At 42.2% G+C, this 24357-nt stretch overlaps 1 protein-coding gene across 1 annotated transcript in view; it reads left to right on the top strand.

The window, feature by feature from the left end:
• The first annotated feature begins 6876 nt into the window (after positions 1-6876).
• Positions 6877-24357, top strand: part of cdk18 (cyclin dependent kinase 18) — a 36083-nt gene continuing 18602 nt past the window's right edge. The window contains exons 1-2 of the mRNA XM_070842168.1: positions 6877-7109; positions 23916-24051. Of these exons, the coding sequence (XP_070698269.1) occupies positions 23934-24051 (118 nt within the window). The 5' untranslated portion in view covers positions 6877-7109; positions 23916-23933. The remainder of the gene's footprint in view (positions 7110-23915; positions 24052-24357) is intronic.

The following is a 24357-nucleotide window of genomic DNA, read 5'->3' as shown; positions in this document are numbered from 1 at the left end:
ACAGTACCGTCACACATGGTTCATTCATGTGCTCATGGAAATCTTGATGCTGATTTGGGAACAGTGACATGGCTGATTAGCTAGCTAGTCTTCTTATTACACATACTCTGAAATTATATCTACTGGTTGTCAACCACATGCAGCATTATTGACTTTGCAAAATATTTGCCCTCTGGCTAATATCTGAGGACTTTCACCTTCTACTGCTAAAAGTTTCGGTCAGTATTTTTCACCCTCTGAATTAGACAGATCCTGCTGTATCTTCTATCTTAGATTGTCATGATTCGTCGTCATTTGTGAAATATGTGACCTTTGCTGTGTGACGTCGTGCCACTGATCATTTACCCTGAAGCTTCATATTGTGGTTCATGGCAATGCAGTAGGCTCTTCTTACTCTTACTCAAGCGTTCTTTATGTCAGGCATAAAAATAATTCTGCTGGTGCCTGCAATATGTGAGCGGTCAGTGTTAGTGTAAAGCCCCAGCCCTGATGATCTACCAGGGACGTGTGCATCAGCTCTTTGTTGTCATCACAAGTCATCAGCCGGAGCTCAGAAGTCCATCATGGTGATGATTCTATGACAGTCAGACAGGCTGTCTTTGAGTGGCAGTAGTAAATACAGGAGATGAAAACACAACTGTTCAAAGAGTAACCTACGCTGCAGTCTGAGCCAAAGCAAATGCCAGAGATACAGAGGAGAGCCACTGTTACTGAGAATATCCCTGCTGTCTGTGTTGGAGGTGGTGCAGCTGTTGAGAGAGAATAAAGGTCTCAGCAGGGCTGAGAGGCAGGAGGAGGTGTATTTATGCTCCGGCTGAGAGCAGAGCTGTTCTGCAGCGCTCCATCTCTCACTGCGCTGTTCAGTCCAAAAGGGAAACTCCCCCATCCGTTTCCCTGCAGGGGAAATCTCATTTGGCTGAATGAGACGACCTCAGTGATCCTGAGCTTCATGTGATGGTAGGTAGCATGTGCATGTCCGCCTGTGTGTGTGCTCTCTCTGTAGTCCCATGGAGACGGTTGTGTAATGGGTTGCACTCAAAACGACAAAATGTACACAGAAGGCACATGCTGTGCTTGTACAGTAGCAAAGTGATGGAAATACCTTGTTCTACACTGTTAATTATTGAAAGACCCCCTGACATCAGCTCTCACCTCTGTATATGCATTACTGTGTGTGTGTGTGTGTGTGTGTGTGTGTGTGTGTGTGTTTGTAGTGTTGTTAGCAGTGGCCACTCTTTAATGATAATCTATGTTATTGTTTCAAACAAATCCAATCAAAAGACCAAAACCAACAGTGAAATGATTCTATTATGAATCAAATCAAATCAAGTTCATTTGTAAAGCATGTTAAAGAACCAAATTGCTGAACAAATAAATCGAATCAAATCAACTTTATTGACCAAGTTTGAGCAGGCAAACTTGGTAAACTTGATTCTCTATGTACAGTGAAGGAAAGAACAGGACAATATAAACAATATAGAACTCTATTGACAACAATATATACAATGGAGGTAGGTGTAGTGCAAATTGCAGTGCAAAGAAAGTGGTGCAAAAATTAGCAAATGTGCAGAGGGGGTGGAACTATCTACAGTGGATCCTGAGACTCTGAGGCTAGTGGGAGTTCATCAGGGTGACGGCCTGGGGGAAGAAACTGTCTCTGTGTCTGCTGGTTTTGGCGTACAGTGATCTGTAGCGCCTACCAGACGGAGTTTCTGTGCAGGGTGTGAGGGGTCTGCAGAGATGTTACCTGCCCTCCGCCTGACCCTGGACGAGCAGCTCAACAATAGCAAGTAAAATAGCATTAATAGCACAACGGGCAGAATACCAACAAGAACTGGCAATGTTAAAAAAAAGTAATTAAATACAAGTACGAGGAAATATCAAGATATGAGCACAATAATAAGACATACACAGAATAAAAAATAGTAAAAGTAATAATAACAATGTATAAAACAGTAAAGAATACTTAATATTGAAACCACTAAAAACAGCCACAGATAACATGTCCCTCTTGAGTCGAGTCTACAACAACCTTTTTTATTCATGTTTATTCAAGTGCCTCCAAGGTCATTTTATTCATTTGATTTAGTAAAACTATATATTAGTGCAAGTGGAAGAATGCGACAAAGGTAAGTCAAACACGTTTCATTTGGAAAAGATACCTCCAAACAGCGCTGAAGATGAATTCCCAGAGTTTATTTCCATGTAGACTGAAGGGCTTGGTGGAGTGAACTTCCACAGCGAAACTCTATCTATCACGACCAGCTGACATCCCAGCTGAGTATTTGTCAGAGTCACTGACCATGATGCTGATGCCAAAGTGGTCTCCGTCCACCACCAACAGCTGAGGGGTAAGTTGGCGTTATTATCTTGATTCACGCATCCAGCAGAGAAGAACACGAGAAAGTCACAGTATTTACAAATCATTATATACATGTGTAAACCTCGCTCTTATTTGTGTATCATGTAAATAAGGAGTATAGCTGAGGCATACAATTCTCCAATATTAGGATATCGGTTACCTGCTACATCTCTGTACAAATGTCCTTGGCTCGCATTTCTCATTTACAATGAACACTAATTACAGCAGTTGGATCTGCTGCAGAGAAGAACATTTTTCAACACAACACAATAATGGACTGTAGCTGTGCAGTCAGCAGTTAGAAAAGTGTGTCTCTGCTGAAACAAAATAGATAATGTGATGTTTACATCAATGCCTGCAACTTATTAGGGTTCAAGCAGCCATGAACTCTCTAAGGAATTAAAAAGGTAAAGAGAGAGAGAGAGAGAGAGAGAGAGAGAGAGAGAGAGAGAGAGATTTTCATGTTTGCTCATCAAATATGAAACAGCCTCCTTGGTGCCAGCAGCTTCCCAGGATAGATTTTAATTTTCTGTAATACTGTGTGCTTGTACACTGTGTCCCTGTGTGTGTGTGTGTGTGTGTGTGTGTGTGTGTGTGTGTGTGTGTGTGTGTATGAGAGAGAGAGAGGGAGTGAGAGAGAGGTGGGAGGGAGGTTGCCCTGTACTGAAGGACAAGGGCAATCTAATCACACTGAAGAATGTTCCAGGCTGCACTACGGGCTGTACCCTGTTCATTGTTGTGTATCAAGTGGTGTGTGTGTGTGTGTGTGTGTGTGTGTGTGTGTGTGTTTACATCTGTACTGTACGTGCATGTGTCTTTATGAGAGTGTAGATAAGTTGAATCAAAACGTTTTACACTGCCGTAGTTCCTACACTTGTTGCTGCTCTACCTGTGCAGCCCGATGTCTGACTCTATCAGGCGGTGATATCACTCCACCAAGACCACCTGAAAAGGTCCGAAAACTGTGGAGCTGTGAGACAATGTAGCACAGAGCAGACTTAAACCAGCGTCATCATGACATCACACTTTACTGTGAGTTGTCATTAAGTATTTGATTCTTCAATTAGTCTTCTCATGTGACCATTTCTGTGAGCTTTGTGAGCTCGTCATGACTACCAGCGAGAAAAAAGAACTCTTCATGTGCAGAGATGTGCAGCATGACTATGTTGTTGGTCATGTTAGTCATCAGATTAAAAAGGGGGTTTTGATTCTCTTGCCTTGTGGGTGTGAGCAGGATAACGCAGGCTGACAGGTCACCAACATGGTCCATGTGACTTCTTATTTACCACTCATGACTCGCTTGTAATAAATCAGTGTAAACACTGGCCTGATTAACCTGTTAGGACGCCTGAGGGCATAAGTTTGTTGTTTGGCCCCTTTTCACCCCTCCGCCCTTGACTGTCACCCTAGACAACATTTCCCTCTTTGCTTTTGCTTGAGAACAAAAACATTATACATTATACATGAACAAAAACTAAACATTATAACCTCCATGAAGAGAGGATCTATTCACAATCTATACAATCTACAATTGTTTTAGCTAAGTGTGCCTAATAAAACGGGCACCAAGTGTAGTAGAACATAATGCTTCAATATGAGTTTAATTACCTCCATCTTGAGAACAATTTGTGACTGACAGGTATGATGATTTGCCAACAGGAGCTTTGTTCTTGTGACATCAACTAACATTGTTCATGAGTTAATAAGACCTTGTCGTCTAATGTTGTATCTCCACCATATCAGGTAAACATGCTACTTCAGTGGACCTTCAATGGATTCTTCATTTCACTCCCATTTACTATCGACCCAGAAAGTTTCAGAGTATTTTCTGTTACATAAATGTACTTTATGAAGTTGTATGTATCTGACATACAAATCAACCCATAATCTGAAATGAGATGTGATCAGGATGATTTCTTGACTCTTCTTTTTCATGGGATATTTTTTTCTTGTTTGTTCTTGTTTGCCTTATGTAACAGTGATAGGGAACATGTGCAAAGCACATGTGAATTTACCTCAAAGAGAAATACATCTCCAGGCAATCTGGGTGACCATGAAATCTGGATTACCATAATTTCGTGGTGACAGAGATGAAGAGAAGAGAGATGAAACAGAGGAAATGTTGAGAGTAGGCTGCAGCAAAAAGCTCCAAATGGATTTCTCTTCATTCTGTGGCCAATCAATTAATGTGCTGAGGAGAGTTCAGTGGCTCTTTGTGTCTTTACTTTCTCCTTCCTGCTCTTATTCCAGGAAAAGCACATCTGACCTTTCACCTCTTCTCATCTTTCACTATGAGCTACACAGCTGTTTTATAACACAACAACAACAACAACAACAAAAATGTGACCACACAAATTAACACAGTTTCACATTTATGTGTGTGTGTGTGTGTGTGTGCTGTATAAAACCACAAGGGGGCCTGAATCACTGCTCCTGCACAATGGTTTTATGCTCTCATGTTACTGCTGCCATTTATCATGACTTTACCAAGCACACACAGTGACCTGCCACCACTGCTCTTTATGGCTGTTTAAGATATCTGCAAATGGACTGTGAGAGGTGTTGACTCACTCCTGTCAGGATGAAAGTGAGGCCTGAAAAAGAGAGCTGAGAAACTGGGGTTGAGAGTTAGATTCCCCCTGAGCCCAGTTAAAGGGATTAAAGACATTACAGTTCATCCTCTGGAAATTATGAGTGTATGCACTAGTGCCAGAGCAAACATTCATGTATGCAGTTCTAAGTCATGGGTTAGTAAAGGTAAAGGTTCATGTGTTTCTTGCTCATCATTAGTCATTGGTAAGAGTTTTTTTTAAATGATAATTCACAAATAGGTCCGTTGTCCATGTTCATCAAAAGACAAACAGTCAGTTAGAGATGTCTGACTAATGAGATTTTTCACAACCTGGCAACCCAAACATTTTTTCTAAATAATGGCTTATAACTGACCCATAAAGAATTAGTAAATACACAATAGCAATACCATTAATAAAGCCATTATTTAACTTATAAAGCCTTTATACAGCATGCCTTACTACAAAGTGGTATCATTTGGTATCATTGCTGTTTTATGACCTGAAAAATCAAACCTGTTGTATGAAACAGAACCTCCCGAGAACAACCATGATTTGTTGAGGCCTAGCATGACTGATAACCTTGCTTTATGAAATACAGTCCTGTGTTTATGCTAATTACCCATACGTGACTGGTGGAATGTCATGTTTCAGCTATGACTCACTCAAAGCGCCTTTGCTGTCACCACATATCATCAAACGAAATGAAAACCGCTCATATTGCCAACAAAAGTTAGAGAACAAATTGCATCCCCACTTCAGCTGTATTCAGCTGTCAGCAGAGGTCTGAGAGATGATAAGGCCGACCTCTCAAGTGTTGTACACCAGAAGTGTTACCAAGGCAGGTACTGTGTGCTATACCCACATCTAAAACACCCCTCAGAGCATTTAAATTCCAGCCTCTTTTGCACAACACAATGTCCTGTGGGACATGAATCAGCTGCACGTCTGACTCTACCTCTGACTTATCTATATGGATTTCATGCTATCAGCTGTCTCTCTGTTTGTTTTTCAACTGTCACACTGTTGCACTGAATTTGTGCTAATGGAATGACTAACAGGAACACTCATATCACATCAGGTATAAATATACAGCTGCTGAAGAAAAGCTGTGCTGCTAATAAAGGGCACTCAAACACACACACACAAATATGTGCATGCGTCCACCGGCAGTTACACACACACACACACACACACACACACACACACGGGCTTTACATATTCATGCACAACTCCTCACAGTTGTTTTGATAGAACATGCAGCCCAAGGTGCTTCGTATATCACATTTACAACAACAGAACATTACAATTAACTTGTAAAAAACAATAGATAAAGATCAGTATAATACGATAAAGACCAGGGATAAAAATAATGTAAAAAACCAACACTTAGAACTTCCTTTTAAAACATGCATGCACAAAAACACATATTCTGTGCATACATACAAACATATGCACACGCTCACACACATCAGTAAGACACACTGGCACATCTGCTAAAATGCACAAATGCTGCACACACACACACACACACACACACACACACACACACAGTACATATGTGTACACGCACAGTCACAAACACTTTTACATACAGTCTTACAAACACACACACACACATGCTTTCATAGCTCTCACTGGTGTGTGACAATTCTGTCAACACCAGGGGCTGGCTGAAGAGGAGGAGGAGGAGGAGGAGAAGGAGGGAAAGGAGGAGGCTTGTGCTATGCTGAGTAGTGATTGGCCGTTGCCATAACAACGAGGGAGGACCAAAGGTAGAGATTGGTGGGGGAGGAGCCGCAGGCTGATAATAAAGGCGTTCTGAGCAGCACTTTCTCCTCTCCTGAGCTGTCTTCATTGTGTCTCTGTCTGTCTGTGTAGTCTCTCCTGCTCTCTGGCCAGAGAGGCAGCGCTGCAGTGCTCTGCGTGGAGGACAGACGGGGGGTGGAAAGGTTGAGCTGTCAGAGGGACCCGTGGAAAGGCTGGTTCATTTAGCCCGTCTTCCTGCCGAGCCGCCTGTCCATCAGTGTGAAAGAGCTGCCCTCATCTTGTGGATTTATATCTGTGTGAGTGACACCTGGGAAGGCGAGGGAAACCTGAGCAGAGAGGCAGGAGTCTGCTGCCCCCCCACACTCTGCTCTGCCCCTCCAGTGTGTGTGGATGACCTGCCCTCCTCTGTAAGTAGCTCTGCTGCAGCCACATCCACTCACAATGTTTGTTAAGACTTACAGACCTTACAGCACGGGGTCAAGGGTCAGGGGAGGCAGGGACAGAGAGAGGTACATGTTGCTGATTTGCTGCCCAACTAAGGTTATGAGGATGAAATTTGGTCATTATTTTTCATGTGAGTTGCTAATTAGATCACTGGACAACTATGGGGGTGTTCCTGTGGTCCTCTACGTGGCCTCATTAGTAGTTATGCGGTATCAGGATCTTTTTTATTTCAAGTGAAAAGTTTGAAATGTCTGCTGCTTCTGTTTCGGGTCCAACACTGCAATAAGGACATCTAGGACATCTAAAGCATCACTCACTCACTCACTCACCCTTCTCTCTCTGATGAGGCTCATGCATTAGTACTCACGTAAATTGACACTGGAACAGTAGTAATGCAGGAAGGGCCACTCAAATTCACTGAAGTCTATCTATTACCAATGTACATACTGCAACGTTTACCTACAGCGTAAGGGCCTGCCGGTGTAATTGTGTGTGTGTGTGTGTGTGTGTGCAGGGGACAAAAGCAGTTCCCTTTTCCACTTCTCTGTCATGCTTTGTCGAATCATGTGATTTAGGCCACAGTTTTGGCGCAGTGCTGTTACAAAAATAATCGGATCTAAAGTGAGAGGTTACACGCTGGAAGTGTTACATCTTGAACACACCACAAATTCTGAAATAATGTTTTGAACCTGCCGACCGGGCCCTTCCTGTTTCTGTTAGAGTTTCCATGTTCTGTCAGGGCTCACATCAGTTATCTTCAGCTTCCTCCCACAGTTCGAAGACATGCAGGTTAACTGGCAACCTGTCCAAGGTGTACTCCACCTTTCGCCCAATGTCAGCTGGGATTGGCTTGAGCACCCCTCCGACTTCTAGGGATATAGATATAGACATTGGATTATGATATAGGTAATGGATTTTAGGATCTTCAAAGGCATCAATATGCTCTTCTAGATATTGCGCTACAGTATGCTGTTTAATTAATTAAGCTGCATTTTAATGCAGCTATGACATTCGATAACTTCAACTGACCATTTGATAAACCCGTCCTCTGAACATCAATATTGCAATCATGGCATAGCAACCAAAAATAAGGAAAGACATGTCTGTCAAGCTTCAGCTCCCTCAACATGTTGAAGCAGTATACATGGAGCTTTGTATCACGTTCAGTAACATTCAATATCCAAAGTGTTCACAGGGTTGTGCAATTTTTTCTCACCGTTCTGTAGTGAAAACACAAGAGCAAAGGTAGAAAGGAAGGATTCCACAGTGTGTTTTACTGCTAACATAAGCACGCCTTGCCAGTCAAGACCAACATATTTACAGTGTGGGAGTCGGTCCTGGCTACAGCTACAGGATTTAAGCTAAAAATACTTTTACATTTTGACATGAATAGCCAAACTGTTTACCTGAGATAGCATCCTCAATAAAATATATTGTTTGAAAATGAACAAAAAAGCATAAATTCATTGCCTGTGTGAAGTAAGTTTTTCTGTATCAAACATCTGATCTTACATTTTTCCTTGTCTAGGACTACAAATCTTGCTCTGCGATACAAGAACGATGTTGTTCTTCCTGTTTCCATGTGTTGCACATGGATGCGGAGCATGCTGACGTTTAGCCTGGAACATGCAGCTTTAACCTTTGGTCTTTCAGCATGATATCATGTATGTAGCCATCAGACCCTTTAAGACCCCAGTAAGTCCCAGAGAAGAAGATAAAATCAAGTCTGAAATCAAGAACCCACTATGGCAAATCTGCCACTGCTATTATTGTAAACGGTATAGTATAACAGGGCAATGAGCATGACTTTAGGGTTAATATGATACTACTGCAATATGCCAAACATAGACATTTTAGTTTTTGCCAGCTTTGTATCTTTATTTTGGTTTTCACAGTGGTCATAATGACTTAATTCCTGGTACCATCATGACACCAGCAGAACCCATGTATACCTTCCTCACATGATAGTAGAACAGTTACATTTTTGAACAGCTAGCATTTTACTTCTGAGTCCAGAGCAGCAATTGTTTGCCTTCACATGCGGCAGCTGAGGCACAATAGTAATGTTTATACAAGCAGTTTATTACTGAGCCCCTGATTCATCACACGGCCCCCAAGCCCGCTCAGCCATGATAATGTGAAGATAGACCCTACTGCATTACACAAAAGCCCCGGCACCACCACTAAACACAGCTCACAGATGAACAAACACATGCAAACGTTTGGTCAAACACACCAAATGGAGGGCAGTTTGTTTTTCGCAGAGCACAGAGCCCATTGGCTACTGTGATGTAACACTTGAGAGGTTAAACGCTTCAGAGAGCAAGCATCTTTTGTGAGAATTAATCTCCATAAGCTCACTCCTTACTATGTGTCTAAATAGTACCACGGTGCTTGTTTCTCACACAGCATATATATCACCTACATTACATGTTGTCACTGCTGTTGTGTGAAGACATTATAGACGGGCTGTGTGGGCAGATGTGAGTGTGCTATTTGCAGGTTACAAATGTTACAGTCTTTCTTGGTAAAGCAGTGTTTCTCTTACTGTTGCCTCTAAACATTGATAGTTGTACCTAGTGCTAATGTGTTCCCTGTGTGCTCTTGTTACTTTCCTCTATGTACTGTTAAACTGGAAAAAACGCACAATGGCTACACCATCACATTCTTGCTCTCCATTGGACGGTACTTGTCAACACCATAGCTCAGTGTGCATAAACTGGAATAAACCCACGGTAAAGTGAGAGCTAGTGTAACACACACTGATAAAGTAGTGAACATGCACACAACACACTGGCACACTGGCCTCTGTCTTACATGATGCCGCACAAAGATTTCAAAGGAGTGCAGATTAATTCTCAACTCTGGTGCATTGTTAACATGCATTTTACCAGATTGTAGTCTTCTTCCCCGACGCTTTGAACTTATCATAAGGAATCACTGGTGCTACACAGGAACATGGTCAGATTCTCTCATCGTGTGCTCGAGCAGCAGCCACATGCTCAGTCCTGTGGCAGTGCTGCTGCCAAGGCTGCATAACCGTACTAAAAGAAAGACCTGAAGGACTTTAAGTGTTGTTCGGCATGCTTTCCTCATTCACGCCCAATCCGCTTCAAAAGCTCCTCACAGGTGGGCGGCTGTGCATTCAGAGCCGAGCCATCCAGCTCATTTAAAATCACCCTGCCTGGCTGAGGTTGCCAGTGCTCTATATAGAACGATGCTGTTTTCAACGAACACTTGACAAACATAACTGATGTGACAGGCGCTATTTGGAGGAGGGAAGCTGTTTGATGATGGGTTGGGCATACTGAGGTCCAGGTTTCGCTCCTCTGGGCAGCAAGGTAGCCACTGTGTTCACTTTGAATTGCCACGTTCACTGGTGTGTTCAGGTGCTTTACATAATTGCAGGTCTCTTTCTCCAAAGTTGCTAGTCTAGTGCTGCAGCTGTGACGACTTATTAGAGGCTGGCACACTGACACAGGCAGAAGGCACCTTGGGGAATGTATTATGTGTTGTGCGAGTGGTGTGAGGTAAGCTGTGAGTCACAGAGCTGCTCCTGTCAGACGCTGGACCACATGCCTTTGGTCCAGCATCAGGCAGCCAACACATCAGAATAATCACACACACGTAATGTAACGTAAAGCAGTCTTACAGATACAGATGTAAAGGTCTAAACCACTGACGCACGGTACTGACATTAAACTGAAAAAGATTTTTATCTGCACTTGTTAGTCGTGCATAACTGTTATAATGGTCATGCTTTGCTTTGTCTGCTTAATAATCAATAAGTCAATATTAACCATGTAAGATAAACCTTATGATCACTAATGTTCTTCATGTTTGAGACCTTGATCACATCAAGGGTCAAGAAGAACCAACACATCTACAATAGGTACATCATAGATAAGTAAAGATGGCTTCAAACATGAAGCCAAAATATCCTGGATATGGTTGCTGTCGATCCAGATGTTTCGGTTTCGCTTTTGAGAAGCTGTCATGTCATTCATCTTCATATATAATCTATGGTCTGCATCAATGTGCATCACATACATTCCCCAATCACACACCTCGTTCAAGCCGCCAACTTACTGAGGCATTTCCCATGCTGACAGAAATGGCCCATCCTACTATGTGTATTTGTTGGCATTAACTGAACTGAACTGAAGCCTTGAGCCCTTTTGATTTACAAGGACATGTGACTATGTAGAATTGTTGAAAATGCCAAGTTAAATCCACAAACACAGATGCTTCCAGCGTTCCCCAGTCTCATTTCGCAACGTGTCCTCTTAGCCTCACTTGAGTAATTTTCATGCTTTTGGTCACAACAAACAGACATCCATGAGACTGAGCCAATCTGAAGATGATAACTGTCTTTGTTATCCCCTCCAAAAAAATCCCTCCCTCTCTCTTTTTATATCCTGACTCTTCCTCTTTCTCTATCGTTCTCTTCTCTTCTTTTACCCTTGAGCCATTTCCCTCTCTCCCTCTCTCTCCCCGTCCTTACAAGCACAATTTTCTTTTCTTTTTTTGTCTTTTTTTTTTTACATCATGAGTGCCTCTGATGTCACACTGACATCAGCGATCAGTCAGTGTGCATGTGCATGTTTAGGGGGGCTGGGTTCAGGAGCCTAAAGAGAGAGCACAGACATTGTCAGTGTGAGTAAACCAAAGCCTCAGCAAACAGTCAAACACTGCATTTGTAAGACTGCTTATCCCATTAGCATGTGACCGCCTTAGCATGTAGTAGTCTGCCCACTTTCAATATTCATCCCGGAGCTTTAAACTGTGTAGGTGCTCTTCTGCCAATAGTCTGCAGACGGCCTCAAAGGTCACCAGAAAGCCTGAGGCTAAGACATGAAGACACAAAGTTCAAAGTTTCACTCTAATCTGCTCAGCTGTTTTTGCCCTTGAAACGCACACGTAGTGCAAATATAGTACACACATTCCCTCACATGACACTTCTGCAATAAAGAGTTATATGTTGTTTATACTGTCCTGTATTCTTTCCCTACTGTTGTAGTTTATTTCTACTTTACTTCCTCACTGTACAGAGAGTCAAGCTTCACCGAGTCAGATTCCTTGTTTGCCTATTCAGACTTGGCCAATAAAGTTGATTTGATCTGATTTGATTTGATGTGTGGAATATATGTGTGCCGACACTATTAAAGTATCAATCCATAGGGTCTTGTTGGTGCTAAAATCTTATGGGTATGGTATTGTTTTCATTGACAGAGATGTCAAGCTTTCTGATTTTCTGACGTCCTTCTTTTTGCCTCAGCTATAATGACTACTGCTGACTCTAGCCACTAACTAGCCACTTGTACTTCTGTCTTATCCACCTCTACTTATACCTTCCTAAACAGACATGTTACAGGGCTCAGGACACCATCTAGATTTCGTACCTGTAACTCTGCGTTGAGTTTCACACCTTTGGTCAGAATGGCAGTCTGCACATGCTTTTTGGACATGCAGGTTTATGTACCGAGGACAACTTGTGAGGGGTCTTGTTGGAGTCATTACTACAAGCCATTATTATATAATCATATTGTGATTTCACATTGTGAGTCCCATCAAGGTCCAGTGGTGGTCAGTAGGACGCTCATTCATTGAGTCATTGCTGCAAGTGAAGTAGTTCTTAACCTTCTATCTTGAGGTCTTGAGGTTCAAGATTGAGGGTGTGATGGGACACAAGGTCAACGAGTGCACTGGTACTCTTCAGCGGTCATGCAGACGCTGTAATGGACTGTCATGGTCACGGTGAACAGGGAACAAGACAGAGATCTCAATTTTCCAGTTTGTTTCCATCCAACCCCTGACCTGCAGTCATGAGCTTTGAGTGGTGACCAAAAGAATGAGATTGCCAGCACAAGTTGCCAAAAAGAGTTTTGTTATCTGGGTTGCTCAACTTTTGCTGGAATGCAATGAAACACCACCCAACATCGTACTGTGTGTCATGACTGTGCAAGTGCACATTCCTGGTATTTTAGTAAATGGGACAGTTTTTAGCAAAAACTATGCATGAATATGCATTAATTTCCAAACAAAACAACCAGTGCAACATGTGTGGCCTGTCGCTCAAACCATGGTAGCCGGTGATACAGTAGGCTGATGCTGACCCCCCAGCAGTGTTGTTATTCACTAAAAGCTATTGGGCACAGTAGGAGCACTGTTCACATGGGGGCAGGGGGTGACATGTAGACAGAGCATGAGGGAAAGACACAGAGATTTATTGTTGCTGTCAACACTGTTTTGCTGTTAGTGACGGTTTCATCATTAGCACCTCTCTTAAACTATGCTGAGCAAAATTGTTAGGAGAAGCGATTTGTAAAGAGAGATAGAGAGAAAAACAAGTGAAGAGAAATGGTTATGTCAGGCCGTGGAACGTGTGATGTATAGCCATATAATGGAGCAAATGAGGCACTGATTGTTGTCTCGTGAGGCCTGATTCCAAGAAAGAATGGGATGGGAGGAAACAAAAGGTCATCTTTATTATTGCTTCAGCTCGGACACAAAGAGAAGAGCAGAATGTGGCATACATGCTTTATGTAACATGTCATAAAGATGTCAAACAAGAGTATGCTAGGTTTTTCATAGCTGATGAGAAGGACGTGGGCTTAAGCACAAGCTCAGAGTTGGTGACTGTCTGTCTCACCTACACTTTTTTCTCCACCAGAGAGATGTCTGGCAGAACTGATTATCACTGTGGGACAAGGGGGAGAAAAACCTCTGGGATTCTTCTATCTCTTAAACCCATTAGATTTGTCGCAGATAAGTCCTAAGCCGTGTCTCTATAAGAATAGTGTTCAGGGTGACAGTGGTGTTCACTGCAGCCTGTAGGAAGTGAAGGGGGGAGCTCAAAACTGGCGTTAGTCTACCCCAAGCTCATATTGAGTCTGAGAGGAAAGTCTCTCTTTAAGCTTTGTTTGGAGTTCACGAGAAAATAATCTGAGGGTGATCTGACTGGGCGACATAAAGCTGTATTATGGACTAAACACAGATGTTATCGTCCACAAACTCAGCAAGTGCACAGAATATGTTTTCTAGAATATGAATGCTTCCACGTGACTGGGGTGGATCTGTCACAGATGGCTATGTGTGATGTGACAGATGTTACTCGTAGTGACAAACTCTCACTAAGGTGCATGACAGCCCTTCAGTTTCCCTCAGACATACAGACCACTTTAACATCTTTTAAGCAATTGTTTTAGTTTCAACATTTAAAGGCAGGGTAGGTAACTTATTTCTTATGCATTTTTGTTATATTTGTTGAAATTCCCATAACAGCCTGACAGCAGTCACTAAATAAAATGGTTTGAACCAAAAAAGAGAGGGTATCTGTGGCTGTCACAGGCCTGTAACAATAAACCCATTCATTCATTTTTCTATCAGATTGAATGAAATAATTGGATGACTGACCTGCCTGAGTAGTAAAAAAAAAAAAAAAGAAGAGGTGACTGCATTGTTTTTTCTGAATATTCAAATGCAAAACGTTTAAACATTTAAAAACTGTTTTTCAGAATTTAAAGTAATCCCACTTTGCAATGGATTTCACCAAACTGGTACAGAGTCTTGTATTATCTCCATTCTTTGTGCATTGCTGTAGGATAAGGTCAGCTAAAATTGGATTAGCTGCATTATAGACCAAACACACCAGCTGTTTAACGTGATTCTCTCTTACCACTCTGGTTTCTGTGCAGAAAAAGGGAAAAAGTGTGTGTGTGTGTGTGTAGTTGTCCAAGCAAAGCTGTATTTTCAGCCCATATGAACTACTGGAGCACACAGTAATGTAACCTCAGGCCCAAGGTCAGTTTTAGCACATGTGACCCATCACACACAGATGACACAGACAGATGTGTGCATCTCTCTCTCTTTCTAACCCTCACACAGACACACACACACACACACAGATATATATATATATGTATATATATATATGTTTCACATCATGGAAAAATAAGTAAGAAATGTGGAAAAAGAAAGAATAAAGTTATAAGGGCAATGTGATGATAATTTCCTCTTAATTTCTTTGGAGCACTGTGTTTCATCTGTTATGGAAGCTCCTCTTGCTTTTTTAAATGGAGGCTGAAAAGCTGTCTCCAAGCCAATATGCACATAACACAGTAGCAGGATTATTCCGTAAACCATTTAGGCACATTACTCTGTCACTTAGTGTCCTTGCATGGGTGCAGCATCTCCTGCCAGTATCTCCTCTTGAATGTTGAAACAGCAGACCACATGCACTCTACAAATCGCCTTTCTTTCCATATTTGTGTTCATTCAGTTGCTTCCTCCGTCTCTGCCGTTGCCCCCTCTATCGTGACCCTCCCGGCGATCACAGCTTGTGTTGGCAGCCTGTCCGGCTGTCAGAGACAGGAAGCTGCAGTGCCAGGTTTCACTGGACAAACACAGCGGTCAGATGAAGCAGTAGTCTCGCTGTTAGCGGGCTAATGGTTTGCCCTGACTCTGTGCCAAAGCTTCTTTTTCGCCGGCCTCTCAGGGTTATTCGTTTGTTCAGTTTCACCAAACTGGAAGGAGTAAAAAATGAGAGCGAAAAAGAAATATTTGCCTTAAGGTTTGAATCTGTGCGTGTGCATGAGCCACAGTCGACTGTCTCCATGCCTATGCTGTATGCCTTATATGTAGATGGATTATTGAATATGAGTCATATTTGCTGATGACTGTGCCCACTGACCTGTTTAAAACCACAGAGCCCATCTAGACAAGCCCCATATTAGCTGGCCCCATTCTAAATGAGTACACATGAGGGGACTTTTATATTCATTTAACCGGAGCTGACATGAGTCACTGGACCGCTGACATATGGCTTTTTGCTGAATGAAACACACTCCTCCTCATCCCCAAGAGGCAGCAACCACTGAACTGCTCAAGTGAACTTGGTCAATGGCCAAAAGGACAATATTTTGTTTGCACTGGGCAGTTCATGTTTTTGCTCTTTCTCCCCACTGCAGCAGCTCTACAAGTTAATCACTGGAAAAAAAGTCGACCCATCATCAGAGCCGGGGGTTAGAGATGTCTGATTTTCACAGCTAGGTTTCTCTTGGAGAAAGTGGATTTCTCGGCCACGTTAACCAGGTTTCTAATCAACTTTTTACACATACACATGCACATGACAAAGACTTCAAGCAGGAAAATAATGCTGCCAACATAATGAATAATATAATAACCAGTACTAGAATAGAAATTGTTTCTGAAAAACGGTTTAAGACAGATATGTCTGAATATGGAATTAACTGTGACAACCTTTTATCCCCGAGCTAACTAACCCTGTCTGTCAGTGCCCTCCAAAACAAATAAGCTTCACAATAAGGATTAATTAGAGCTTTTGCTGATGTACCATTGCTTAAGTTAAGGCTTGGTTAGCGTTAGACACAAAACTACCTGGTTTACGTCAGGAAACAATGGTGGTCATGGTTAAAGGAAACAGCGTTGACTGTCAGTAGAACACGGGTTGCAAGGTGTTGCTGTGTTAATATTAGCATCATGCTACATACTTCTTTATTCCTTGGACAATACAGGTCCTACTTGGGTAATTTGGGCACATGTTAATTCAAGCCTTTGAACAAGCAAACAGCCAATGCTGCTGCTTTTTTTGGTGGGACAGTCTCGCTTAATGCCCCACAATCATCCACTTACACAAAGGACATGACCTTAGTGTCCTGGGTTGGACTGCAGCTACAGTACTGCCTGCACACAGGTTGTGTTTGGGCTTGTGTCAGCCATTTCCAGGCATTATGGTATATTTCTTTATTTTAGATTATTCATTTGTAATCTGATAATCTTAGCTACAGCCCTGTTAAATGCAGAAACCTTGCCCGTAATTCCATTATTCAGGGCTTGTAGTATGTCTGAGACCTGTAATGTCACAATGGCTCATGATTGTCGTCTGAATGCAAATATTGTGAAACCAGTATCAGAAAAGATAAGAGCCCTAATGAAGATGCATGAGAGGGGGAGAGCATCTGAGGGAGGCCAACAAGAGATCAAAGAGGAACAGGGAGGGTAGGGAGGGTAGGGAGGGTAGGGAGCGCCTCAGTAACTCAGTTTCCAGGGAGGATCACAGCTTCAGGAAAACTGAGATTTGCTGATACCTCGCCTTGGAGCAGATGAACATGTGACATTGAGTGAGTGTGTGTGTGTGTGTGTATGTGTGTGTATAGTCAGACAGCGTCACACAACCTGAGACCAACATCCTTTGATAGAGCAGCTCTGAGGGTGATGCCACATTGGCCTGATTGGCTTCAAGCATCCAGACCCTAATTGTACCTTTCTCCAAACAGAGGAGTGTGTTGTGCATGAGAATAAAGCACACACACACATACACACACACACACACACACACACACACACACACACACACACATACACACACACACACACACACCCATTTCAATCAGGAATTTGCTCGCTCATGACCTGCACTATTAAGTTGGTTAAGAGGGCAAATCAGACAGCAGAGTCAATAAACAGAGTCCTCCACACTGTGTCCTGGTTAGAAAAGAGACACTTTGAATTCTCTTTCAAACACCAGAGAAGGAAGGCAAGTGAGGACAAGAGAAACAGCTTGGTGTTTAAAGAGATTTGCAGTGCAGTGGGTGAGACACTGCAAAGAGCACACACCTTTCATCCCTACTTGTGGCATCGCAACCAAACATTCTGCTCTTTTGGGGGCGAAGGGCGTGTTGGTGATTGTCAGGCATGATTTACAGGTCAGTGAGTACTGATGGACTGATCTGTAATGAAAAAGAAACAACAGACAGGAGTTTTTAGCCAAAAGGAACAGGTTTTTAAAGGCTCTGGTCTACTGGTTCTGGTCTGGTTTGTCTCTGAGCTGTAAACAGGAAGGGATGTCTGTGCACTGAAAGTCACAACAATTTCAGTTACTTCGCAGTAATACCCAACAAATATTTGGGAATGAAGTTATTTTAGATCTGCCCTGTGTTTTTACTGCGCTAATCCAAGGCTGCAGGGAAAGCTTTACTGGTTAATCTCCCGTTGTATTGTTTACATTTGAAACACTACTGAAGACCTCATGTCTTCAGAGAAACTGCAAGTTTATAAGTGCAGTGCAAGTAAGCTTGGAAATGAGCATGACCCTTGTTTAGCTGTTGGTTCAGCTCCAGGTGACTTCAACTACAGTCAGTGCTGTGCAGGGGTGTATTTGTTGTTAATTAAGTTATTTTGGTTGTGATGTTTCCTTTGTCTACAGTCTTGATATATCATTACATGTTTTAGACACAAATGACAATTATGTAAATGTACTGTAGTGTACTGTATTTCTTAAGAACATGTGAACAACAATCAAAAGTTATAGTACAGTAGTTGAATGCACACTACTTCATCTATCTTTTTTATCTTAAGTAATTGTTTAATTAATGACTATAGTCCACCTGTTGAATAAGAATAACTTGTACACACACAAACTCGATGTCACATGTGCATTGCGAGGTGCCAACAAGGTGCAAGTGAGGTGCCAACAGTTCTCAGTTTGCCTGTGATTCCTCCCTGGAAGCTCATCATGTTACTGAGGCACACTCCCTACCTTCCCTACCCTCCCTACCCTCCCTACCTTCCCTACCCTCCCTACCCTCCCTACCCTCCCTACCTTCCCTACCCTCCCTACCCTCCCTGTTCCTCTTTGATCTCTTGTTGGTCTTTCTCAGCTGCTCTCTCCCTCTCATGCATCTTCATTAGGGCTCTTATCTTTTCAGTTGCTGGTTTCGCAAACTCAGATTCAGATGACAATCATAGCCAGTGTCTGTAATATTAGAGATGTCAAACAGACCCCCAGCAGTGAATAACGAAATAGTGGACAAAGTTACTTAGTATAACTAGCCAGAGACTGTCAACAAACTTACAAAGTGATACTGATGCATGAGCATAATTATAGTTACATGTTAGAAAAACATCCACAACACAAGCTCCACCTTTAACATATGTCTAATGCTTGATATTCCGTTTAGGTGTGAGGTGGCTAACCTCTAACTCTTGTCCAAAACTCTGCAAAATCTGGTCTAAATGATTCACAACAGAGGTCCAGACTCCACGTTCATCGAGGGTTCTACAAACTTCATCCACAGAAGAAACAGAAGCAGAACTCTCAGATAGACTGTGAGCTAGTGGAGACAGCGAAGGCCCTAAGTTAAATGACAGATGTATTTATGTTCTGTTGTAAACTGTTCTCTTGGCTGGAGATGATCAAGTCAGCATGGTATGGCAATTGAAACAGCTACAAGTGTCTATAAAGGCATAAACCTTGATACAATAACACTTATTTGACTGAGAGCACTTAATAGAAATTGCAGCATAGCAACAGTGGAAAGATGCTGGTACAGAAGAGCAAAGGTCACTATTCATCCACATCATAACAGTAAGCACTGTTGCTCCTCCTCCTCGGAGAGATCACAACCAACCAGACTAGTAAAAGGACCCAGCACCGCTACACAGCCTGTGACACAAAGAGCTCTTTGTCCTGCTGTTTCTTAGCGTTTTACTCATCTGTTTTGGAGCACAGTGTAAACTACAGTGTACTTTTCTTTATTTGAACTCCTGTGTGACGCACACTAAAGGCACTCCCTTACGACATAGCTGTACGCTGCTGAGACGCTGGGGAAATCAGCCCTTACAAAGGCTGCCTCACAAATTGTCAAAGGTGAAAAACATCCACAACCACAAACTCACCAGGACTTTAGTGGTATTGATTTCTCTCTGCAGCGTAAGCTTCTTTCCTCCTCCACTGTTAACCCCTCATCTGATTGATATCTCATTGCTTTTTATTATACCAAGCTCCTAAACTTACAGGCTTCTCTCATATTGTGTATGACGGTTCAAAATTAATTCCTATTGATTGTCAGGTTTTCACATGGTATCGCTGTCAGAATATCCACACTGAGCTGACAGAAAATTCGGGCCATGCTGCAGTGAACTATTGCTGCTCAGATATCTGTGTGTGTTTGAAATAGATATTATTAAGTGCACCTTTACTGCCATGATGAGTGGAATTGTGCACCACAGAGCCAAAAGCATTTTCCAGCTCTGGAAATATAAAGCTGAGGTCTGTGTTACTGCTTTAGCTGCTCACTGAACATGATGTGTTGTGAACCTCGTAAAAAAAAAAGGTTGGCAATCTCTTTTAGCAGCGCTGTTGCAGTTACATTGCTAATTAGTGCTACTAAAAAAGTGCTACCCTCCTCATCGAATAGTAATGTGAGCTGAGTTTGATTGATTTCTAAATGCCTCTCATTGTGGGAATTAGAAATCTGCATTTGCTCTGATCTGGGGATAATTTGCTTCCACTGTCGCCTTTTGGGCTGCTTTCTCTTCTCCACTGGCTGCCACCCACGCATCTCTGGTTCCGACAAAGCCTCTGTGATTTTCTCTTAACCGGCAGGCCTTTGTGCATATGTCACACCTTTACATATACTGTATATTCCTTATCCCTCTAGAAGTGAGAGTCCACAATTATTATTTGGCGTCTTAATCAGATTTCACAGTCATTGAACCCTTCCACTTAGACGGCTTGTGTTTGTGACAACAACTTGTGTTTGATTAAAGGTGGATGAAAGTTTTGTTGAAAACAAACAAACATTATGTTTACAGTCAGTGTTTCCCACCAAAATGAATCAAGCATATTTCCTGCCTCATAAAACATTTGCTACTTAGAGTATTGTAACCACAGCATGGTTTACATCCACGTTCACCAGGGCTGAGTTACCAAACTGTACTTTTAAGGGTACCGACCCAGTGACATTGGTACTGTTGTCTTTTGATTTAAATTAAATCCCAATCCCAAATTTTTGGTATCTGAGATCACATTTAGGTGAGAGAACTGGTTAGAGTACACCTCGGAGAGAAAGAGAGTGAGACCATTTCACCCCCGCAGCTTGTGCAAGTCCAGCACAGTTAGGATGATGGCAAGCCGATGGCAGTACATGTGCAACCCAGTCTCACAGAAGTTTGTGAAACAGTCATGAAATTCATGTCCATGGACACATATTCCCTGAGCATGAATTTCAAACTAATATGTTTCTATGGGATTATGTTTTCATGTCCATATCACGTCTTTTTCTCTGTCAGTAGGACTTCTGTAGGACCTGGGAGCACACATTTCTTATTTGTTTTTTTAACTGTAATCACTACATTACTTGACATTTAACCACAAGATTTATCCTTGTTTTCCTCTTTATTTTATAAGTCCATATCAGTCGCCAGTCAAAAAACGTGTGCTTGATAAGTAATAATAATGAATACGACCCTTGGATCCAGGGAAATCACATATTTTGTCAGTTTTTAATAGCTGACAAAAAACAGGACTGAATTCATGGATTCAATTTCACATAGTTCTGTGAGACTGGGTTGGCATGTGTGGTTACACTTTTCAAGACTAGATGCAGACACTGCTCAGGGGTTTATTTTATGTGGTTTGTAAAAAATTAATAACGAAACGATATAAACCAAAGGGATTTTTATATATTATTTATGAATAAATAACTACCACCTAGCAAATACCAAACTGAACTAAGCACTGATGAAAAGAGACTCTGCACACCTGTTTTTAATGATCTTTCTCTGAACTATTACAATGCAATTTGATGCATTTTCCACCTAATTCCATCAGTCGGCTCCTCTATCAGCTGGCACCATGTCTCACAGTGAAACTCAAAATGCCCATCAATCCTTCCTAAGTATTGATCGATTACACCGAATTCTTTGCAAAACTATCCACCCCTAATAAACATTTCTGGGCTCTGACCTGGGGCCAGTTTCACAGAGGTATTTTAGACCCGTCTGTAGTATTAGGCCAGTTTTTATTTTCTTCTCATAATAGTCTGATGCATGTCAGACAGTTTCACAAAAATAAAGGTTGCTTTATTTTAAGCCACATATTCACCCTAACCCCAGGCTAATTCTGAACCAAGTGTCACGTTTCCATGGCAACAGACACCTGCTGACCAGTGGCACCAAAGGACAAAAAAAAAGAAGAGGAAAATATGGCTCATAGCATGTTGTTTGATAATAATGTTGTGGAGCGAGCGATGACAGAGAAAAGAGTTTTCAGAGACCACAGTAACCACTCACAGCGGTGAGGACACTGACCGTCACTGTCTGTCCTGAGCCTACCTGCCATGCTCCTGAGGACTATGGCGTTAATGCAGTGAAATCCTTGTAGCTGTAGAATTCTCCCAGGAGGCAAACATCCTCTGAGTGGTTTGCCGTGGTTACCCAGTCAGCCATGTTTTTTAGTTTGAAAAAATGCTAAGAATTTCCCCCACAATTCATTGCAAATGAGTCCCCCTTGAAATAGAGAAGAACTAGATAGCCTGTCCGTCCTTGGGAGCTGGATCTCTCCTTCACTGTGGTGCTCCTGGAGGTTTCTCTTTTCCCACTCTTCACTCTTTTCTTTTCCTTCCCGAAGAAGGAGGGTCATAAAGGGCAGGTGATGCCTCGGACTGATCCACCGGACTGATCCATTGGCCTCATCGACTGCTGGACTCTTTATTAGATTGTTTGTTCGCTTACACTTGTTTATTTCAGTGAACTTTGTAAAGCACTGTGAGACACTCTGTTGTGATATTGGGCTATACAAATAAAATTGAATTGAATTGAATTGAATAGATGCTTTGAGCAACAGATGCATTTAGACATTATTTGGAATAACAGGGAGGTGTCCATCCTGGGGAATCGAACACTTCCATCAATTGCTTTTTCACAAAATAACTCGTGTTGATCCCCCAATAAGCTCTCCTTCATTCGGATTTGTTCTTCACTCGTGCACTCAGGGTTGTACATCCCATTATCTCGTGACAACATCGCTCAAAAAGCCTTGTACTATTTTAAACCATCAGAAATGAACTGGTCTGGATCTGGATCCACCCAGACACCTTTTGTGCCTTCACAGAATGTTTCTGAGCATGTATTGTGGATGGTATGTGTGTATGGCATGTTCCTGATTGAACAGCCTTCTGACCTGCAGTGTGCAGACATTGCAGCAGTCAGAGTGATCTGACAGTATGTGGGAATCGCTCAGTGACTGTAATATCCTGATGGGTTATTGAGAACTAAAAATACCAGTAGGGAACATGGAGGCTGTAATTGAACCCACCATACACATATCGTAGCCTTTTACAATAATGAGCAGACACCCACACACACATATACACAAATCCATGTCAGGAATCATGGAGACCCTATGACACCAGTCGCTGCTGCACACAGACTAGAGAAACAGAAGAGAACAAAAAGATATATAGAAAGAAGTGCTATGAATGATAACTAACTAGTAGGGCTGGCTGTGGTTGTGTACTGAGGGAAAGACTATATTGATCAGATGCTTTCCTGCTGCTTTCTGCCTCATTATCAGATGACACACAAGGCTGTCTTTGGTCAAGCTGCACATAAAGATCCATGACAGCTGCACAACACGCTGTGCAGCTTGTATCATGGAGGCAGTGAATCAGGGCGATGTACTGTATGTTTTAGACATTATACTCGACAGTTCAAACCTGTTTTCCTAAATGCTTCATTTCCGCCTGTTGTTTTTATCACTTGCACACACACGGAACAAATGGTGCACCTTTAAGACTTTTTCTACGTGTTATATGTTTTGTCTTACGTGTTTATGTGTGGATCCAAGTAAAGCGTAAAGAATAAGTGAGGTGTTGATGCATGTGCTGCACGCAGTGATGGACCAGATGGACCTCTGGGTGACTGTCTCTCTCACTCGCTCCATCTCTGTGTCTTTCTTCTCCCAGGGTCTGCCCCTCAGCACCATGAACAAGATGAAGAACTTCAAAAGGCGTTTCTCTCTTTCTGTTCCTCGCACCGAGACCATTGAGGAGAATGAATTCACTGAGCAGATCAACCAGCTCAATATACGGCACACTCAGGGTATGAATGTATTGTGTTTGTTGTTTGGGTCCCAAATGTATTTTTGGGGGTTTTAAACCGTGCTGAGTTTCAGAACCAACACTATCACCAGGCAGATTATTGATACAGGACAGTTGGCAACTTTTTTAAACATACAATGAAAGTGTTTCTAATATATTTACAAACTATTAACATGGCTAGTACAATGGAGTTTGAGTTCAAGCTGCACTAATGAATATTTCTATTTTAAAAATGAATGAAGTTAAAATGTGGAATATGAAGGAGTCACAGTGACAAACCCACAGAGAATTATCACCCCGACTCCAC

Source organism: Pempheris klunzingeri, chromosome 2 (assembly GCF_042242105.1).
Source record: "Pempheris klunzingeri isolate RE-2024b chromosome 2, fPemKlu1.hap1, whole genome shotgun sequence".
In the NCBI taxonomy this organism is placed as follows: domain Eukaryota; kingdom Metazoa; phylum Chordata; class Actinopteri; order Acropomatiformes; family Pempheridae; genus Pempheris; species Pempheris klunzingeri.
The sequence above is the reverse complement of the archived record's forward strand: the minus strand, read 5'-3'. Positions and strand labels throughout refer to the sequence as shown.